We start from the raw sequence: 22,072 nt of genomic DNA, 5'->3' as shown, positions 1-22,072 counted from the left end.
AGTCAACCCATGTGTGTTTCAATTTCACACGAAATGTTAGGGAAGAGAAAAGAATGACATTGGAAATTAGGTTGTATTCGATGAAAACATGCTTATAGATAAAACATGAATTAAGAACATGCAGAAATACGTCTTGAAACTTACCAAGAATTCCTTCGTGGCATCTGTATCCTCATACAGTTTTAGTCTTTCTTTCAATTGATGTACCTCTTCACTATGCTTCCGATTAAGCTCCACAATTTTATTCTGATAAATTTCTCGAGCACTATCACAATCCATTTGAGCTTCCTGGACCATAGAACAAAGATGAGAATTTCATTCGCATTTTACTAATCAAAACAAAACTTACCTTTTCATATTCGGTAGTAGTAATCTCTAGCACTTCATCTGCACTTCCTTCGGTTGTATCAATTGTGGTAGGTGTTATTTTTCTGTGTGTCGGACTAAGATAAATCAACTCCTTGAGTTTTTTCTTAGGGCTGGTTTGCTTCGATTGATAACCACCGTTTTCGGCGGGAAATTCTTCATGGTCTGAAATATCCGATGCGGTGTCGTTGGACAACCGACGACTGTGATGTGAAATCACTTCTTCCGAATATTGTTTCTCAAATTCGGCGCATTTTTGTTCAAAATACGTACGTTGATCAGTCATTTCTTGTTCATGGTGAGATTCCAAGTCATTGCGTTGTCTCTCAAGCTCCAGTTTTAGGTAATCATCGAATTTTCCCTGAACCATATTGAACAGTCGTAGTTCATCTGGTGATAGATATTTTCTAAACTGTTCGAACTGCTTAGACATAGTGGTAGGGATGAGCAATGGATTCTGTTCGGAATAATCAATGTCTAGGTTAAGATCCAGCTGTCGTTCCCGAGAGTTCCGGTTCGACCGTTCCTCATACAGATCGGGAAAATCCGACAAAGCATCATCAGTCTCACTTACCAGATCAATCGAAATTTCTGAAATTCGTTGACCATTACTTTCCTGATCTCTCATCCAATTTGAGCGTTGTTTCAAGACTTCGGTATTGTCCGTCAATTGTTTACGTAACTGATTCACTTCCACTGTAAGTTTCGTCAGATTTGTCTCTGATTGATTTCGTGCCTGAATAGATTCTTGCAATTTTTCTGCCAATATCTCAATCCACTGGTTCTGTTTGTTGATTGTACTATGTAACTCTTTGTTCGGAACATATTCGTCATTAACTAGTCTGTATTCGGTGGAGTTGGTAGCCAAACTAATCGAATCTGTAGACCGTTGCTGATCTTTGAGTGAATCGACTGTACCCTCTTTCCATGAATCTTTGGAAGTAGCAACTTCATAAATATCTTTAGTTGCAATGATTTCTCTCATCGTTTTAATTTCTCCTTCCAAAGCTTGAAACATGTTTAAGCTAACAACACTGTTCGAATCGGAAGTTTTATTGAAAGGTAACGAATCTGGAATATTTTCCTTGTTATCTTCAAGGATGGTACTACCAATACTTAGTTGTCTCTGCAAAATCTTTTCAACTAGAATCTTACGCATCTCCTTACCCTTCTCAACAGCGGAAAGTTCATCGTCTGTATTAGGTCTACTTCCAGAATGATTTGACACCGTGAGTGTATGTTCTGATTCTTCAGAAATATCCTCCAAAGCTTCCTTGAAATCTGTAACTTTTTCCATCTTTTTAACAGAGGAGTGAGTTTTTTCGTCTTCTAACTTATCATTCAGCACTTCAAGTTCATGCTGAGATTGTACTTCTTCAAACGATTTACTGGATGTGATAATTTTTTCCTTCAAATCGTCAGAATCATTACTAGCGGAAGAGACCTGCCCTTCATTAGGTTCCATTGAAACAGTGAATGAATGAGGCTCACTTTCTTTCAATGATTCGGTTCCTTCTATTCCCGCAAAGGCTTCTATCGATGGATTCGATATTTCGATCTCGTCTAATGAGTTATCTTCTTCAGCACTGTTACCACGAGGTTTATCTGACAGGCTATAGTCGCCTAACTCCACTGTTCTGAGACTAGAAAATGAGGGCTTAGCTATACGCTCCTCGTTTCCATCGGGGATCTCATCACTTTTACTTCGCATCGAAATTGGTACTAATTTCTTAGCATCTTTATAACTATTCTTTGGTTTTAATTCACTGTCACTGCGCGAACTCTGATCGTAATTATCACTCATAGCGCGATCACTTTCAGTATCTCCCACCAACTCGGAAATTTCATTCGTTGTGTTGGAACTGTTGTCCGCACTACTATTATCTTGCACATGTGGCTGCTTATGCAGTTTTTTCAAAAAACCTAGATTGACTTTACTACTATTGATCAATACATCATCTTCATTCAGTGGTGACAGTTCTTTTGCTTCATATTTTTTCATCCCACTTGACAAATTTTGAACTAGAGTTTGTTTTCGAACGCTAGCAATTTGTTCTTTCGTTTGCGACTGCTTTTCGATCGAATCAATATTGATGCTTTGCTCATTTTGGTTACGCTCAACATTTGAATTTTTGTCAGGTGAGTCGTCCTTTTCACAAAATTGTTGAAAATGTTGAGCAATATCATTTCCCGATAAATTCAGTTTGTCAATATTGAATCCAACGTCCTCCGAGTCACCTAGTATCAAGTCTGGCTCATCATCAATGTTAAAAAGATGCCTCCTTCTGTCGTCGAGTTTTTGCCCACCCGAAGATTCTGGAAACACAGATGAGACCCGATCAACAGCACCTACATTTAACGGAATGTTTTCCGATATACTACTGCCAGTATTCTCTTCGTGTTTGCTGCCATCGTCCTGTATGTCTATTTCCTCCATAATCTCTAGGCTGTCTTCATTATTGGTATCACTGCCGCTACCAAAACTGGCACTACTACCACTGAGACTGCCGATAATATCGTCTTCTAACTTGAACCGAACCGACGCTTCGGAACGACTTCCACTTTTCACATCTGTGCTATCGAGCCGCGAGGCTTGTGATACTTCAGCAGTGACCTGGAACGAAAGTAAATGCAAGCATAGTAAGATTATTTATAGTTATAGCGTTAGGAAATATTTTATTGGCTGCAGCAATCGAGCGAATCTGTTACATAAACAAGAAGTAAACTATCGTATCGAGCATTACTGAGGCAGTCCTTCTTCTATTATTCCGTAATTTAGAGATAATATAACATTGTTATAAAATTTGATAACTAAGTTTTAGAAATTTTCAGTGGATTTAGTGAAAATGTAAGAAAACCTCGAATTTAGAAATATCACATTTTAGATTATAACATGAACAAAATTAGTAGAACGATTATTAATCGTTTTATTATATTGTGTCATTCAGAAATATGTTTTTCGAAACCGTCATTCGTTTTCCATCAAAGATTAAGTTTTGTTAAGTTGAGTTTTCCCCAGTGAACGACCAAAATGGTTAAAGCCGGGGTAAAATAAATTATATAAAAAAATAAGTTAAGTTTAGTCATTGTATTCTACATTTCAATGTAGCTGTACTATTGTTTTGCTATTGAAAATACCACAATTAGAAATTACTCTGCTTTTAATTTAATCTTATGCATATCTCTTTAAGCTCTTTTGCTAGTCGGAAACAAGAGCATAATCAGGTATGCATTAACTATTTTCTTTTGATCGGGTTGCAAGTAAAGAACGAATGTTGATTTTAATTGAAAATATTTACACGACAAGCACAAAGCATGAGATGCGATGATCCAATATTAGACAATACATCCGAAAATTATCGGCAGCAAATGATACTGACCGTATTTTGATGATCTTCATATTATCGTAGGACTACACCATTTCTAATTGGAAATATGTGTTGGAATTTTAAATTGATTTCAATCAAAATCTTATCGGTCGATGATAGCAAGATTACAAGGTAAAATAAACACGTATTACATAATATGTAAGTTGTGCGAAAAAAAAAATTGAATGATTAGGAAGTCTCCTACACGTAGCAAAATTTTAAAACAACTTTGGTTGAATCAACCACAATTTTTAATGTCACTAAATTAATACAAAAAAATCGTTGAAACTATCCATTACCATTTTTCTCTCTCTGTGTATAAACTATACAGTCGGGATTTGCTATATGTGTGATGATAGTCAACCAAGCGCCTGCGTTTGTGAAAAGAAAGTGGAGATGCATGGTCTTCGGTTCAAATTTCTTCCTCATGACTGGGTCTCAAAATCCAAACTATTTAAATTTGAATTTTTCGAAAATAGATACCTCCCCTAATTGTGAGATTTAATGAGAGATAGAACTATTTTCCAAGGCACTTTTTCGCACACAGTTTTCGTTACATTGGTGTTCATGTTCATTTTTCATGAGTGCACAGTAGCAAATGCCTTGCCATCCATGGGTTTGTGAGCCATCGGCGAGATCGAATTACTTTGAGACATGCAACGAACGGTAACCTGCTCGCAAAAGGATCATCTGAACCGGATTGCACCTGACATCGTGTTTTTGAGTTATATCCGGACAAGAGAGTTCTGGGTTCCCCTTAATCGACCTCAACACCAGTTTATTTCTAATTAATTTCATTCGCAATATTTAGAATTGATCTCTTCGGATTGTCGACCCCCACGGGTGTTGATTAATAAATTTTTCAAGCTATCTTTCAGCAGAACTTAAAATTGTCACGCATTCTCAATGAAAGAATCCAATCCAACAGCCTCATTTTCAATATTTTACTGTCTCATTCGTAAATGACCGACACCAGAACAAACGAAGAGAGACGAAGCATATTCGTTTCTCATTGAAAAAATGAGAGAGAATAATTGCGAACGTCACTCTTTACTCTATGATAAGATGAAACCAAACTAACGTCTTCAGGGAGCATCAGCAGAATTTCAATTCTCATTCTTTCATCGATGTATTGAAAATCTGTGACTCTTGGCTATTAATGGAGACTAAAATATGCCAAATCGAAGTAAGTACATCCCGGAACCTCTTTGGAAACCAAAACTACTACAAATTCAAACACCAACAGGTAAAAGTTATTGTGAAACCTTTTCTGTCATTTTCGATTCTCACAGCTTCGGTTGAATATCGACATTGCATACTATGGGATTTTCACTGAGAACTGCAAATGACTGAAAGGGCAAACGAAAGAAAAAATACAATTTTGAAACTACCCTCCCGTTTATGTCATTGACTGGACATGGATTTCGTTCTCATAGTTTGCAAGCGAAGCTGAGAGTGACAATAAATTCTCGTCATTTTCGTCTATTTTGAGTCAATGAAAATGACTTTTATTAGCTCTGCCTTTCAGTACAAACTTTTAAATATTGCATAATACGATACGAAAGATTCACATGACAATCACATAAAAATTTCCAACCTATCGAACAACTTTGCTGCAAGACGTAAGGCGCTTTCGAAGAACCACATTTTTTAGCAGCGAATTGAAATTCGCACTTACGAAATGGTTTTTCAAACTGGCTGATATATCTGAAATTCTCTCCCTTCAGAAGAATCCTGTTTTAACAAAACGATTGAGTTTTGAGAAACGATTCGATCCTGGAACCGAAATTCTAAAATCGATGTAGCCGAAGTCAGTTAAATCCACCTCAGGAGCAGTATAGTTTACAAACTGTTTGAAAATCAGTGTAGACATATTTGAGAAATCGTAGTGCGAATTAAATTTTTAGGTAGTTTCCGATTCAAAAACTGAACACCGGTAAAACTGAAATAATTTTATTTGGTTATCGACTATCCTAATCTACAAACCCGATAAACCTGATAAATTTATGTGAAATGGACATTACCCTGTATCCCCTAAACCGGAAATTGGATCTAACTAAAAAGTGAGATGTTTCATAGGATCTTGAGACCTTTCGTTTTAATCTTTTATGGTTCCTAGATTTTATTTTTATCTTAGATCGTCTACGAGAAAAATGAGTAACAATATTTTAATTTCGTTTCACATATCATCCTGTAGTTCCGGAATTCAGGGACCTTGTTTGGGAGCATACGACTTTTCATATGAATCTGAGTTTGTAGAACACGGTTGAGTTATCTCCGAGAAAATTGAGTGAAATTATTTATCACACACGCATTTGCTGATCTCGACGAACTGATTCGAATGGTATATGGGTGTTATGTTCTTCAAGCATTTATTACTGTTAGTAGTTTAAATCAATATAATTATGGAATTGCTTTCAACTCTAAAATGCTGCCATCATCTGGTTTCATTGTATCATATTCGAAAATTATGTTGCCAAAAACGAACCGGGCTAAAATCGGTCCGAGGCAAAATTTCATGAAAAAGTATGCTGTACACAATCTTTTTGGCACTTAGAAACAATTGTATAAAAAATCGTGTTCTACGTTTCTCCCAAACATTATTTTGTCATTCAGCGCTCAAAACTCTTACTACTGGAATAAGGCGAAAAGTCGCTTACTCAATAATATCGATATCTCCGTTAAAAATGGACGAGTTTTGACAATCTATAGCTCGTTATCTAAGTCTAAAATAATATGCTGTTTCAAGGTCAATTGTGACAGATATTGTCAAAAAACTGAAAATTTTGACATAAAACTTCGTATAACTCAAAAAGTAAACGTCCGACGGGGAGACCTTTCATTTGCGACTAGTTTGATCAAAATCGGCCCAGTCACCTCTGAGATCTCGACCTCTTTGTTGACAACACACATACACACACAAGCCGATTTTTTTCAAAAATTTTTAATGTAGAACACATTTTTGTTTTCTATATAGGGGTGCAAATTATAAACTCTAGAAAAATACACGTAGAAATGTGGTCAGGTTTTGAACAATTACAGCTCAGTCAATTTTGTATCAATTATTAATATTATGTCACCATTTGATTAGAAATATTTTTCTACGTATTGATTTGAATGTTCATAGCCGTGTATTTTTAATTGTATATCATTGAAATGTTGATTAATAGCTAGCAGTGTCCTATTTTGTCAACAAAAAATCTCCGGCATACCGGATTTCCCTGTGGACGGGTTTTGAAGGAGTAAGCGATATATCAGAAGGAAAGCATCGCTCTGATTGGTCAATTGGATTCTATAAATAGAAGCGAAATTATAGCTAACGTTTCAGTCCTACGCGAATCCGAATCGGAAGCATATACACACATATAATTGCATACATTTGGGCTATTGATGTAATTTCGTCGGCTACAAAACAAATACAAATCACGACAAATAGAGTCTATATTCTGGGTTCGCGTGTTAGGTGTTAGTTCCATCAATCTAAGCAGACTCTCTTGTATTTGCGGATTGAAAAGTGTGACGATTAATTGAAAATGTCGATCATTAGAAATTTTGATTGCTTGTTCCACATCAATGGCTCGAACAACCTCATGGGGCTGATTCTTGTATTCTTTTTAAGATAACACTAAATCTTGACGTTTCATACAATTTTAAGATTTTTGGCATCAAAAAAAAGTTTTCGATTCCGTAAATTTCATGTACTCCCCCCTATGGTGCTTTTAAAGATCGAAAATTTTCAAACTTTAACCGCTGGGCAGCACCCCTTCCCCATGTCTTATTTAGCTCAAATTTTGCATGAGGACTGTTTAAACTTTTGAAAAATAGCGCTTTACGAAATTAGAGATGATACCATTATATCTCCGGAACCAAAAGTCACAGCCATTTGGTCTTCGAACTTGATGAATGGTCCGATAGTAGCTTTCAAATGAGCCTAAGTTTGTTAAAATCGGTTCAGCCATCTCCGAGAATCTTGCGCGGTAAAAAAACAACGCGTTTTGTCAGTTACGTCACTTATACCATCATATCTCCGGAACCAAAAGTCACAGCCATATGATCTTCGAACTTGATCAATGGCCTAACAATAGCTTTCCCTACAAATAAAAATGAAAGTCGAGTCATGCCCATAACATTGAAACTATTCGCTGACTTGTTCTATTATCTTGTCCAAAACCAAAACAAAAACAAACATATAGGTCAGAGAATGTTGTCTGCCAGCAATTTCACGAACAACAGAAGAAGAGTACAAGCTATGCTTCTTATTATTATCGACCGATAAAGTACTACGAAAAAATGACATTTAGTCAAGTTTGTTGTTGTTTTCAAATGATCTATCGCATGGATTCGCGATTATATACATTCTGCAAAAGAAAAAAATAACAAACATAATATTTTCCCTCATGCAACCAATAACCATATTTGTATACCTTGAAATGACATGCGATGAGCACAGAAAATGACCTTGAGTAAAACTTATAAAAAAAAATTGTCGCACACTTAAGGACAGTTTTGTAAAAATATAAAACTTCACGCGAAATCATTTGAAAACTAAATTCATCTTAATCTGTTCAATTGCTATTCAAATATATAGGGTAGTAGTATCTATATCGGTTTCATTACTCGAGACGACACAGTAATTTATTGAGTAATTGTAGTTAACATTTTGGTATGAAAATGTTATCGGAAAAACTCCTATTTCAGCAAAGAATCCATTCAAATCGACCATATACACATTGAATGGAAATATGAATCTCAGTGGCAAACAGTTGGTTCAAAGGAAGTAGCTGGGATGATTATGGGTACATTTACTCTGCCTAGATTTATGTTACATTTACATAGCATGTTTTGTTAGATCGATACACGAATGATTTAAACTACAAGGAATCCCAAATCACCACATCTACTAAACGAACCTTGTGATTGTGATGAGTAAAATACTTCTAGCAAAGCACTTTTTTATCAACGACCAAATCTCAGTGCTGTCACCGGACGTAAGATAGCAAGCATGAACAATAGCTTGAAACCAATCTTGCATTATTGCATAATATCGTAATCTACCCTACTAAAGTTAATCCGATCGTAACGTAACTCGATAGCTTTTACTAAACAATCGAACAGTATCGGAAAGCAGAAGCAACATGTACACTAACGAAGAATTGTACGCACCACCAGTTCTACTGACCTATTTAGCACACTCAGGCAGCTGCAGTTGGGAAGCAAATGTTTGTTTTTGTATTTTTGCAACTAAATTTCACGATCTGCACCGTTCAGGGATTGCTGAAACACTAAAATCGGTTCGTGCGATGAGCTTTGTGTATTGAATCAACGCCGGTTGGATCCATCGCGTGACAGTTGGCTGTGAACTTTAGAAGACACAATTGCAATTGAGCTCACCACCACCGATTGAAGGAACTGGCTGTTGCCTAAGTGTGGGCCTGGAGGATCCATTTGCTGGGCGATTTTTGTTTGAATACAAACGATACTGAAATATGTTGAACGATGTAAAATCTCTCATGATAATTTTGAGAAGCATTTTTATATGACATTATTGATGCCTATTTATAATTCTATCCATCACTCTTGCCACTTTTTTCATAGCGCACTCTGTTTAACATCAAGAAAAAATTCCCGAACAGCAATATAATATCCACTCTTAAAAATCACTGTTTTTTCGGTGTTTAAGTGTGTATTCTGTATCACTTCACTTCGGATGATGCACGACGCGCGGGCGTTCGCCAGAGATCATAAATTAAAACCATACGCACTGGCGCACGTTCATTTCAGTCAGTCGCACGCTTCAATAATGAGTCCGATATGGTGGGTGCGGGAAATCTAAACACAAGAGAATTTCCCATTTCCTTTCACGCGACAGCGCCGATGCTGAACGCCAGCGGCACGGACACGAAACGATCAACACGATATCTCCGCAAGTACTGACTTAATTTGACGCAAGTGTTTCGCCCTTACCCGACTGGGATGCTGTTCGGAACAGGAGCACCTATTTTTGTAGCAAAGATACAATGAATTAGAATTGTTTTGTTCTCCAATTTCTTTGGTAGTATCGGAAATTAGGCAAAATTAATTGAAGGATTATGAACTAGACAATTTTTGTCTCGTCAATAAAAAAAATTCTTTTTGCCTTTCTCATATAGAAAGGCTATGCAATCCTTGTGAAAATCGACTTTTAACCGAGGCATATACCATTCGACTCAGCTCGGAAAACTGAGCAAATGTCTGTGTGTATGTATGTGTGTGTGTATGTAACAAAAATATGCACTCACTTTTCTCAGAGATGGCTAAACCGATTTTCACAAACAAAGATTCGAATGAAAGGTCTCATAGTCCCATAGCCTCCTATTGAATTTCATTCCGATCCGACTTCCGGATCCGGAGATATAGGGTGATATGTACCAAAAAAATAAAAAAAATATGCACTCACTTTTTTCAGAGATTGCTGAACCGATTTTCACAAACTAAGATTCAAATAAAAGGTATTATGGTGCCATAGCTTGCTATTGAATTTCATTTGAATGTGACTTCCTGTTCCGGAGTTATATGGCAATATGTGAAAATTTGAGAAAAAGTTTACACTCAATTATCTCTGGAACAACTTAATCGATTTTCGCAAACTAAGATTCAAATGAAAGGTCTTATAATATCTTAAAAATTTGTAGAACATTTTATCTGGATCCGACATCCGGTTCCTGAACTAAAGCGTGATAAGTGGAAAACTACCAATTTTATTAGTATTTTTCCACGAACGATGGTTAAAAACAGGTACAAATCCCATAAAACTGTCTGATAAATTCTTCTAGTTTGCAGAGCTTGTTTGTGGGCAAGAAAACTTAATTCGGCACTACTGGTCCCCTCTTTTCCTGTTCCGAGAGAACCGAAAGTGAAGAAGAAAAACTCCTAAAACTCAATTCACTTCGATTTCTCTGCGATGCTTGAACCGATTTTCACAAATCTTGATTTGAATGTAAGTTCATACTGTCTTTTAAGTTATGGTGAGATTTCATCCGGATCCGACTTTCGGTTCCGCAGTTACAAGGCGATGAGCAGTGCAGTAAAATTTCATTTTCAATCGAATAAAATAAGATGAAAATGAAATTTATGGCCGCTGAAAGTCAGCATATCCCTACTAATTCATTTGACTTTTGCTGCCATTTTCAAGTGAAGCTCCCGGAATTCATCGTCAGTTGAATAATCATATCTAGTCATTTGAAGTTTTGCTTGCTCAGTTTCGAGTGCCAAGTAGTCTACCTGCTTCAATGCCTTCGCTCTTGGTAGTAAGCAAATTCGAACGAATAGAATTATAAATGGAGTAAAGTATTAAAAATGAAAACTGAAGGAGGAAACAATTAATTTATGTGTATTCTGTGATTGATATTTCAGCTATCTGGTTTGTCTTTCATCTATTTTCTTGAACCAATTCGAATGTTTACATGAACCTCATTTGAAGGCCGCTCTCACACCATTGAAAGAGATATTTTATCATTTCAAGAGATCAACTGACGGTGGTTAAACTGAGCCTCGGTTGAAGAGAAACGAGTGATGAATTGAATGCTGCCCGTTCGGGCCGTCAGCAAACATTGTGGGTGTCAGAGAGTGAAGTTTACTGCATTAGAGAGATCGTCAATGTGTTCCACATTCAGTTTCAATTGAATTGAATGAAGTTTTACAGCACTGGCGATGAGTGTCAAAGTTTTCAAATCGCCATATAGAGTGACAATATGTACAACACCGAAAGAAGAAGAAAACACAAAACGAACATGGCGTGCTTTGTTCTATTTCGTACACGTTGTGTAGTGATGTCAATATTAATAATAATATTAATATTATTATTATTATCAATAATAATAATAATAATAATAATAATAATAATAATAATAATAATAATAATAATAATAAAAATAATAATAATAATCCTACTACATGTTTTATGCTGTTGATTCATGCTGTTTAGCTTGACTTACATATGCAGAAGTAACAGGAACGCAGGTTCGCTTCGTTTGTTAAATTTCGTTTTATTGGTTTAATCGAAATAGAGCATAAAATAGTAAGTATAAGTTTAGCTACGTACAAAACTGTTCCAATTTGTAGGTCATATTTGTTGGTAGCAACTTCGGCTATTCCGTTCATCTGAATCCGGTTTCGGAAGAATTGGAAATAGTGATTAAAAACTGCAAAAAGGATCTCACTAACATTTCTTGGAGATGGTGAAATCGATTTTCACAAACTTGTATGTTCAAAAGAAAAGTCTTACAGTTTCATACGGAATTCCTTAATTTGTTGTGGATACTACTTTCGGTTCCGGAACTACAGGGTAAAAAAGATTTATAGAGTTTGTGAGATTAGGTCCGAACAAATTTTCCTATTTCTATTCAACAGTTGTTTTTGCGAATTTCACGGTTATATTTATGATGTAATGAGTAATATGAGAAAGGCATCATTACACCACTAGGTGGATTAAAATAGGTTTTTTTTAATACGCCGCATTTCAAGCTCAACTACACAATGGTAGCATTTACATTTACAGAAATATATACTTGGAGTCAGCTGTCCGCAATATCATTCTATCGTTGTAATACTTTTCAAAATTGTATTCCATTTACAGGGTTGTTACGAAAAACTTCGAAATCAAAATCGAAATCTAAAACGCGCGAAGTTGTAAACTAAAACGCGCGATATTCGAGCGAAGCATTTACACCACTATTTTTATGCAGGTATTACTTTCCGCAGAACTTGAAAATCCACTTGAATATAATCTAAAAATCTGCATAAGTTTGTCATATAAACAAAATAAATAATTCCGCATACAACACGTCACTTTGAGAAACCCCATGAAAACGCTTTCATTTTAATTCTCCATCTTTTTCGATGTCCTTAGTTTAACACATGGATCAATAATTCCCGAGACTAACAATGGAAACAACATTTTTTTTTTGCAAAATTTCTTTTTATTCATCAACATAATCACCTTTTAGGGTGATACAATGGTTCCAACGTTTTTTTTTTTTTTGATAAACTGCTTTCTGAATCATCGACTCGTTGCTGTTTTTGTTCCATCGAAAGCAATCGCGGCACCCACTTGGAAAAAACCTTTTTCATGCTCAATTTTTCATGAAGGATAGTAAATACACTTCCATATGATATCTGTGTCATCTCAGCAATCTCACGGAGCTTCACTTTACGATCTTTCATTATAATTTTTGTCACTTCACTCACATTTTCCGGTGTAACGGCTTCCACAGGTCTACCCGAGCGTTCCGCGTCATTTGTGTCGGTACGACCACGTTTAAACTCGCCGAACCACCGACAAATCGTTGCTTTTGATGGACAAGAGTCCGGATAACATTTTTCAATCCATTGTTTCGCTTGCACGATGTTTTTTCCCATAAAAAACAATTTTTTATTAAAATACGAAACTCGGTTTTTTCCATTTTTTAAACAAACTACAAAACGACTTTACTCCTACCTCGATAACTCAGCTGTTTCTGGTTGGATCGACTTAAAATTTTGACCCGTTTCAAGCAAAGGTTAGTACTCTAGAAAGACGTGGTTACTGGTTTACTACGAGCGCCAACTCTGCTTTATTCTCGGGACTTATTGATCCATGTGTTATATATACTCCCTGCTGTACGGAAAATGGTAAAGCGAAAAAAAAAAATGCCCACAATATTGTGATTTTGAAAGAAGTTGAACAGATTTCAGCGAAGACATTTTTTTTTGTTTCAAGATCTTCTTGCTCGGCAAAATTTACCTTCTCGATAAGAAGAATTTTAAGGTAGACCACATCAGGATGATTTGATTTAATCTTTATAATTTTAGTTTCAATTATTTATCGCCTCCTAAAAAGCTTTTGTTTTCTGAGACCTCGCCTCCTCGTGTTGTCGGATTTTACTCTGAATGTCTTTCTTTTCCTCTTCATCTTTTATTCTTTTATTTGGAGCAGGGAAAATCCCACTGGAGTTAGTTTCTGTCAAACTTGCTCTCTTTGCAGGCATAAAACCTCCTCATCTTTTGCATCAACAGATTACAATCATCCAAATAATACATTTCCTTGAATCTAGTGCTTCTATAGTAACTAAGTCTAGGGATAAGGAATCCGAAAAAATAGGATGCAAGATTACGACGTCGAATGTCTAACAGATCGGCTGAAAAGTTCGTATCGTTTCTATGAGAGGGCGACACTAGAATTAAATCCATACCATTTTCAGTTAGTACCAACCTTTAAAAGATACGTGTATAAATTTGACAGCTGTTTGATTATTAGTTTGTGAGATATTGCATTTTGAGTGGAGCTCCTTTTGTTATTGTGAAAAAAAATGGAAAAAAAGGAATTTCGTGTGTTGATGAAACACTACTTTTTGATGAAAAAAAGTGCCGCCGATAACAAAAAATGGCTTGATGAGTGTTATCCAGACTCTGCACCGGGCGAAGCAACAATTCGTAAGTGGTTTGCAAAATTTCGTACTGGTCATATGAGCACCGAAGACGATAAACGTAGTGGACGTCCAAAAGAGGCTGTTACCGATGAAAACGTGAAAAAAAATCCACAAAATGATTTTCAATGACTGTAAAGTGAAGTTGATCGAGATAGCTGACACCCTAAAGATATCAAAGGAGCTTTGTGCAAAATGGGTGCCGCGTGAGCTCACAATCGATCAAAAACAACAACGAATTGATGATTCTGAGCAGTGTTTGGAGCTGTTATATCGAAATAAAACCGATTTTTTCGTCGATATATAACAATGGACGACACATGGCTCCATCACTTCACTCCGGAGTCCAATCGACAGTCAGCTGAGTGGACTGCACGCGATGAACCGAACCCAAAGCGTTGAAAGACTCAACAATCGGCCGGTAAAGTTATGGCGTCTGTATTTTGGGATTCGCATTGTATAATTTTCATCGACTACCTTGAAAAGGGAAAAACCATCAACAGTGACTATTATATAGCGTTATTAGAGCGTTTGAAGGACGAAATTTCAAAAAAACGGCCTCATTTGAAGAACAAAAAAGTTTTGTTTCATCAACACAATGCACCGTGTCACAAGTCGATGAAAACCATACTGAAATTGAACGAATTGGGCTTCGAATTGCTCCCTCATCTACCGTATTCTCCAGATTTGGCCCCCAGTGAATTTTTCCTGTTCTCAGACCTCAAGAGAATGCTCGCTGGTAAAAAATTTAGAAGCAATGAAGAGGTAATCGCTGAAACTGAGGCCTATTTTGAGGCAAAGGACAAATCGTACTACAAAAATGGTATCGAAAAGTTGGAAGATCGCTATAATCGCTGTATTGCCTCTGATGGCAATTATGTTGAATAATAAAAACGAATTTTGGCAAAAAATGTGTGTTTCTATTAAACGATACGAACTTTTCAGCCGAACTGTTAATTGTAACAATTTCAATAGCTCGGAGCAATCGATTCGCGACTGAAGTAGGTCTGCCACAAAACTAGCCTAACAAACATCGCGACGGACAGATAATAAATCGAGATCAATCATTTTGCAGCGGTCGTGGTAACACGGTAAGTTTAAAGGATATCTTGATGGAAGACGTCGGAGAGCGAATCGGACAAATTTGCGTTGAATCGCTTCAATGCGTTGGATATCGTTTTGGTAATAAGGTGACCAGATAACAGCAGCATATTTGAGAGTTGATATCCTAATAGCTTCGAGAACAAATCCTAATAACTTCGAGGCTATGAGCTCCTTAAAATTTCACTCCAGAAGAACATCCAGGTTCTTGACAGACGATGCGCGTTCGAGAAAAGTTTGTAAAATATTCGTCGAACTTGAATACAGACTTTTTGCGACTAAAAGAGATAACGAAGCATTTAGAGAAATTTAAAACCATTTTGTTTATCATTTTTTTACGTTTCACATTGTAAGTAGCAAATACGTTACGTCTGCTCAGCGGTTTATGTTGAACCGTTAGGTGGCGTTAGCAGTTCAACATAAACTGCTGACGCACTAATGAGCTGAATACGAAACGTAAAAAAATTAAAACTAGTCATGTGCACTTTAGCACAAAACGGTACACATGAGGTACCAAACCCCTAAAAGACAATTTTGTTTATGTTACACTAATCAGATGAATTATATAATTGTTCTTGTAGGAACTCTGAGTCAGCTGCAGATTTGAATATATGAAATCTTTTTAAGCCATCAGTAAACGATAGTTTCATACAGTTGATCGAAAAATTTGGATCGTTGAGATACAATAAAAATATAAACGGTGCAAGGTGACTTCCTCGAGGAACTCCAGAGGTAACAGCAAATGGTGAGGTTGTACAGTCTAATATATTCAGTATCATTTCACGACCAGTTAGATATGATTTTTTTTATCTCAGTGTATATAGAATCTACTTGTAGTCGTGCTTGTAAAGAACGTATGATGAAGGAAGTGTAGGTTACTAAATTTGTAAAAATTTAACGCTTAGGCATGAATCCACGCTGAGTTTCAGATATGAAGTCAGAGCAACTATGTGTTATGAAATCCAGATCTATAATTGCAAACAACTTCGATACAACGCACAAAGCAACAATTTCACGGTAGTTGGATACTTTGGTAAACTGGAAACACATAGGATTTCTTCCATATTTTCGGAAAGCATAAAGTCGAGGTTTGGCCACTGAAGAAAATAGAACCGGCTCCTCGTAAATTTTGGTTCTTTAATTTTTTGGGGTTTCATAGAACTGACCTTTTTTTAACAAATGATTAACAAATGTGAAACAATGTTTCTTGAAATTCGCGCGGAATCCGCGCCATCGTATCAAAATTTGAACAGAAACCGCGCGAAATCCACGAAAATCGTGAAAACCGCGCGACCGTAACAACCGTAACAACGTAATTATGATTTCTGTCTTAAATTTAGTTCTAGCATATTCTAAATAAAAAAATGTGCTAATCAAAATTTTGGTCAATACTACCGTTCCCGAAATACAGTTGTATTTTCATTTTATTTCGAAAGTGAATCATGTGAAAGCTGTGTACAGACTCCAATTGCATCACAAGTAAATATTGGGTAAAATTCACCCATTCATCCGATCATCTTCAAACTTCCGGTGTGAATAAAATTAAAATTCTAAACGGCTACAAAACGGTGGTTTTTTTTTATAAGTTGCATGATTTTCTGTGAGAGTACCATTGCAATACCATACAAAGTATATTCCATTGTTATCTATTACTTTCTGCAATCTTTCTGCTAAAGCTCGGATACCACATTGTAAAAATTCCTTTCCTTTCGACGAATGCATCGAATTTTTCAAACTGCTCTGAAAAGCTATGCACCATGGATTGGAGTAAATGGCAATCGAATGGAGCAATGTCTGATAAATGTAGCGTGTGGGGTAGAACTTCTCATTGGCACGTTTACAAATAAGCTTTTACGAATTTCGAAACATGGGTTCATTCATTGTCATGAACCAAAATACTTTGTCGTGGCGATCTTTATATTGCGCCTGCTTTTAATGCAATGCCCTGTTCAAACGCATCCATTGTCGTCTATATATGTCACCAGTGATGGTGCCACTAGGTTGGACCAGCTCATAATAAATAGCGCTCAATTGATCCTTCAAATGATTTTCTCTGCTATCCGAGATAGACCTTTTCTTCATGTCAAAATTTACATATTTAAACCGCGTAAAACACTTTATTTATGTTTACTCAGCATCATTTTTTCATCATTTACATAGTTTAATAAGATTCTTTAAAAATTACTAATGTTATCAGGTGTACAACTTTGTTTTTTCCAAAATTAAAAGCTTTATTGCAAAAAAGCACTTACAGATGTATTATTCAAAGTATTGTCTGTAGCTAGCAACAACATTCTCCCATCTTTCCGACAATTTTCGGATCCCGGCTCGAAAAAAGGAGTCCTCTTTTGACGCTATCCATGAAGCAATCCATTTTTCCAACTCTTCGAAGGATTGAAAATGTTGATCTGCCAGGCCGTGTGCCATCGAACGGAATAGGTGGAAGTCAGAAGGGGCGACATCTGGGGAATAAGGCGGGTGGGGCAAGACTTCCCATTTCAGCGTTTCCAGGTACTTTATGACCACTTTTGCGACGTGAGGCCGAGCATTGTTTTGTTGGAGGATGACTTTGTCATGTCGCTCTTGATATTGTAGCCGCTTTTCTTGTAGCGTGCGACTAAGGCGCATCAGTTGCGTTCGGTAGCGATCTCCTGTGATGGTTTCACCTGGTTTTAAGAGCTCGTAGTAAATCACACCGAGCTGATCCCACCAAATACAAATCATAACCTTAGCGCCGTGAATATTCGGTTTTGCCTTCGACGAAGTAGCATGCCCGGGCTATCCTCATGATTTTTTGCGTTTAGGATTATCGTATCGAACCCACTTTTCATCACCGGTTACGATTCGATGTAAAAACCCCTTACGATTTTGTCTTTGAAGCAGTTGCTCACATACAAATAGACGGTGCTCGATGTCCCTCGGTTTCAACTCGTACAGCACCCAGTTTTCTTCTTTTTTAATAATACCCAGGGCCTTGAGACGTTTTGAAATGGCTTGCTGACTCACTCCCAACGATTCGGCAAGCTCTTCAAGGGTTTGGCACGAATCTTCATCATCCAATGCTTCTAGTTGTTCATCTTTGAAGGTTTTTTCTCTTCCATCACCATGTTTGTCTTCGACATCGAAATCCCCATTTTTAAAACGTTGAAACCACTCCCGACACATTTTTTACTCAGAGCAGCATCACCGTAAGTTTCTGAGAGCATTCGATGCGCTTCAGCTGCATTTTTTTTCGAATTGTAACAGAAAAGTACAACTTCACGCAAATGGCGAGAATTGGGCACATAAACAGACATTTTCGAGCGTGAATTATACGAAAACAAGAATAACTGTCACTGAAACGGCAATGACAATTCGTTAGGCACTGTACACACTCACTGGCAAAATTGTACACCTGATAAAATAAATCGGTAGTATTTAACCAAATCTTGTTTCGTTTTTCTTTTATTGAAAATTTTGCGTTTTTTCATGGAATCGAGTCGAATAATTAGAAAACGTATGTTGAATATTTTTGTAAAAAAAGCACACTTTTTCGTTTATTATTCTCCCATCTGTACTCATAGTGCAATAAACTTAATCAGTTGTAAGTTAAAACATATCAAAAATAAAAATATCCTTTTTTGAGAAAATTTGTACTGAATTGATATTTTCAAGATATAATATAATATCATCTACATAGCTTTAATCATTATATAAAACACACAGCTTTAATCATTATATAAATCAATCGCGACATCAAAAAGTCGAGTGGGTAATGTCACAGACAGAACTGAAGGACGTGAATATGAATATAACTTACATAGTTTTTTCACACTTCCGACTTTATACAATTTTTCGTATGAATAGATTGTGTAATCCGAATTGTAAATTTGTATAAAACTTTTTGCCATCAATTATTTATCTACACCAATATTCTGGACCAGGATTCAGGAACTGCAACTAAATCCAGATCAAGAATTCGGAATCCAGATCAAGAATTCAGTCCATGAGTTTAGTTCTAGAATTATGAATCTGAACTCATTTTCAGAATTCAGAAGTTCTAGAACTGAATTCTGACCTTTAATTCCAAACCTGAATAAAGGAACTGAATCCAACTGAAATCTAGTTCTAGAATTCAAATTCCGAATTTAGTTCCAGCACGCCGATTAAGAATTCTGAAACTGAGTTTAGGAATATAATACTGAAATTGAATTCGGGAATTCAATTATGAAACTGAATTCCATAATCAATTTCTGATTTCATATCCATTTTGTTTCAGAATTCTGAGATTAAAAGCGAATTTCGAATATAAATTATGGAACTATATACATTCCAGAATCTATTCAAGAAACCAGTTCCAGAATTAGGATTCATTTCCAGAGTCATAATTTTAATTTCTGAACCTGTAATCTGAAACTAAATTCTAAACCTGGAATTGAATTCAGTATAAAAATATGTAGGTATATGTAATATATTTTGCAATAATAAGTAATCCGTAACAAGTGCGACTATCCAACGAAGTATAAAATCATAAAATAAAGTTTCAATGAATTTGAAATATTCGGAAACCTTAGAACCTTCATTTGAAATTTTGTATACAGTAATAAAAGCTCGATCGGAAACATTTCAACTATGTTAAAAAAATCCATCTAGTTTAGAAAAACTCCATTATCTTGAATGTTTGTTTTTTTTTAATATATACGTAACTGACCAGTTCGTCTTAATCTACCTGTGCTTAGAACGACTGGGCTCAAGTGGTACGTTCGCCCGGTTTATTGAAAATTTCTGACTTGGATAGGCAACAAATAGAAACAAACCTATTCGCATACAAAACTCGTCCAGGATATTCTATAGAATAAAATGCTTCCGGCAGAGATAACAGAGCGGAAAAAACATGTCCCAACACGGAGATTCTCTTTTCATTGAAAAGGAAACGTGGAAGTCGATTCTTTCATATCTGAGAAATTAATGTAAGTTTTATTCCGAAGTCTTTTAACCTGCCTCTTCCAGAGCTTACAAACTAACCAGGCTTCTGTATTGGAATAGTTTAAAAACTATACTATTTGCATCATTATTTCAGATGACGGGTTGTGAAACGAATTGTCAAACTTGGGAACCGTTCCTAAAAAAAACATATTAACGGGTTGTGAAACGAATTGTCAAACTTGGGAACCGTTCCGTTAAGCAAAACATATTATTTATTTTAAGAAAAAACACACAATTAGTGATACATTCTTTATGTGAACCTAACACAATTTTTACCACACCTATGTCACCACTCCGCTTGAACTCTATTTCTTTTCGTTCATAAAACTCCATTTCAATGCCTCACTACCACGATTTAAATGAAAAAACAACGAAGAGAGAACTAAGCGTTTGGTATACTTAAAATTATTATGAATCGATACATGTATTTGAGCCCAAACTTCAATACTTTTTGCTTGTAGCAGCTCGTTGCTCAATAACGCAAAAGCTAATGTTATATTGAAACTGAAAATCATGCAAGTAGTGGGTAATTAATTCAATAACTCGAATATTTCCTTCGACGCAAAGTCTTGGCATTACAATCCTCTTGTGGAATTTGGCCTTTCTGTTTCAACAGACTTCGCAGCCGATTCATAGCGTACAGAATTATAATCCTACTGACACTATGAATCCTTTCAGGTCGGGGCTCGAACATATGACAACTGGCTTGTAAAACCAGCGCCGTATGCATTGAACCGCTAACCCGGGCTTCCTTCAAATTAGTACCCTAGTTTTCTTATAATTAGATAGATTTACAAAATTAATTCTAAGATATTTTGTAAAAAAAACTTACATAACGGTAGCTTGCAGTTCATCTAATACTGTATCCAATGTTTAGGGAAATTGAGTATAAGCATTAATTTTCTTTAACTGACGAATTTTCACTTAATACAAAAAATATAATATTTGGTAATCAAAACCAAAATTACAAATTTCCTACGATTTCAATCTCAAATCATAATGCAATCATCTGTATGAATATTTGCTGTAAACCATGCAGAAAGGCATCAATTGCAAGTACTTTGCGGTGCCAGCCATCAACACTATGTGATCTTTTTAGAAAGCAACATACCCAGCTCGAACTTGTTATGGTGCAAGTTTTTGCCATCATGCATATTGCACTGCACGTAGCATATATAGTATTGCACAAATTAAAAGTAAATACAGTTGCTTCAGAAGTGAAGGTACAATGATACGTGTACTGCTGGAAACACAATTTATAACCTTATCAAATGGAGTTAATTAACTGTTAATTGTATTAACAACATTTTAGAATCAAATAATACCTAGGAAGATACACTTCTTATATGAGCGAAGTAAAATAAAATTAGGAAATACTTAAACAAACGAAATAACAAAGTCTGAGCAACGTTGGTCTTAAAATAGATTGGAATGAGATCCGTATAGTTGAAACATGTATTCTTTGCTAATCCATTTCTCAACAAGCACATATTCACGCGATTTTATGCTAATATCTACAAACCTTTTAATTAATATGACTGCGGAAGACTGGGAATACTTTTTAGGCCATCGACAAAAACTCACCTCTGCTAGCGATGGGGAATTGCTGTTTCTATTTCTAGAGCCGGATTTGGCTTTAAGCTTGAGTCTTCCAATGTTCATTTTTAAAATTAGCAACGTTCAGCAAAACACTCACTTATTTCATTTTTACTTCCATCTTCACCTGTACTTAACTTACAAAAATATTTTTTTTTAATTAAACAGCAATTTGAACATTTTTTTGAGAAATTATATTACGCGTAGCTAAAATAGTTAAGACATTCTATTTGT

The 22,072-nt window shown here is 35.9% G+C and overlaps 1 protein-coding gene across 5 annotated transcripts in view; it reads right to left on the bottom strand.

Annotated features, from left to right (window-relative positions):
• The window catches only part of LOC131438873 (golgin subfamily B member 1), an 89,100-nt gene extending 67,028 nt beyond the window's left edge, over positions 1 to 22,072 (bottom strand). For 2 of the 5 annotated variants that reach the window (XM_058609244.1, XM_058609245.1), the window contains exons 1-3: positions 21,827 to 22,072; positions 350 to 2,980; positions 145 to 288 (exon numbers count right to left, since the gene is read on the bottom strand). In XM_058609244.1, coding sequence (XP_058465227.1) covers positions 145 to 288; positions 350 to 2,980; positions 21,827 to 21,904 — 2,853 coding nt within the window. In that variant the 5' untranslated portion in view covers positions 21,905 to 22,072. Of the gene's footprint in view, positions 1 to 144; positions 289 to 349; positions 2,981 to 8,897; positions 9,664 to 21,826 lie in introns of those variants that run through there. The other 3 variants (XM_058609249.1, XM_058609247.1, XM_058609246.1) reach the window with 3 other exon arrangements.

The sequence above is a fragment of the Malaya genurostris genome, chromosome 3 (genome assembly GCF_030247185.1).
Source record: "Malaya genurostris strain Urasoe2022 chromosome 3, Malgen_1.1, whole genome shotgun sequence".
Lineage (NCBI taxonomy): Eukaryota > Metazoa > Arthropoda > Insecta > Diptera > Culicidae > Malaya > Malaya genurostris.
The sequence above is the reverse complement of the archived record's forward strand: the minus strand, read 5'-3'. Positions and strand labels throughout refer to the sequence as shown.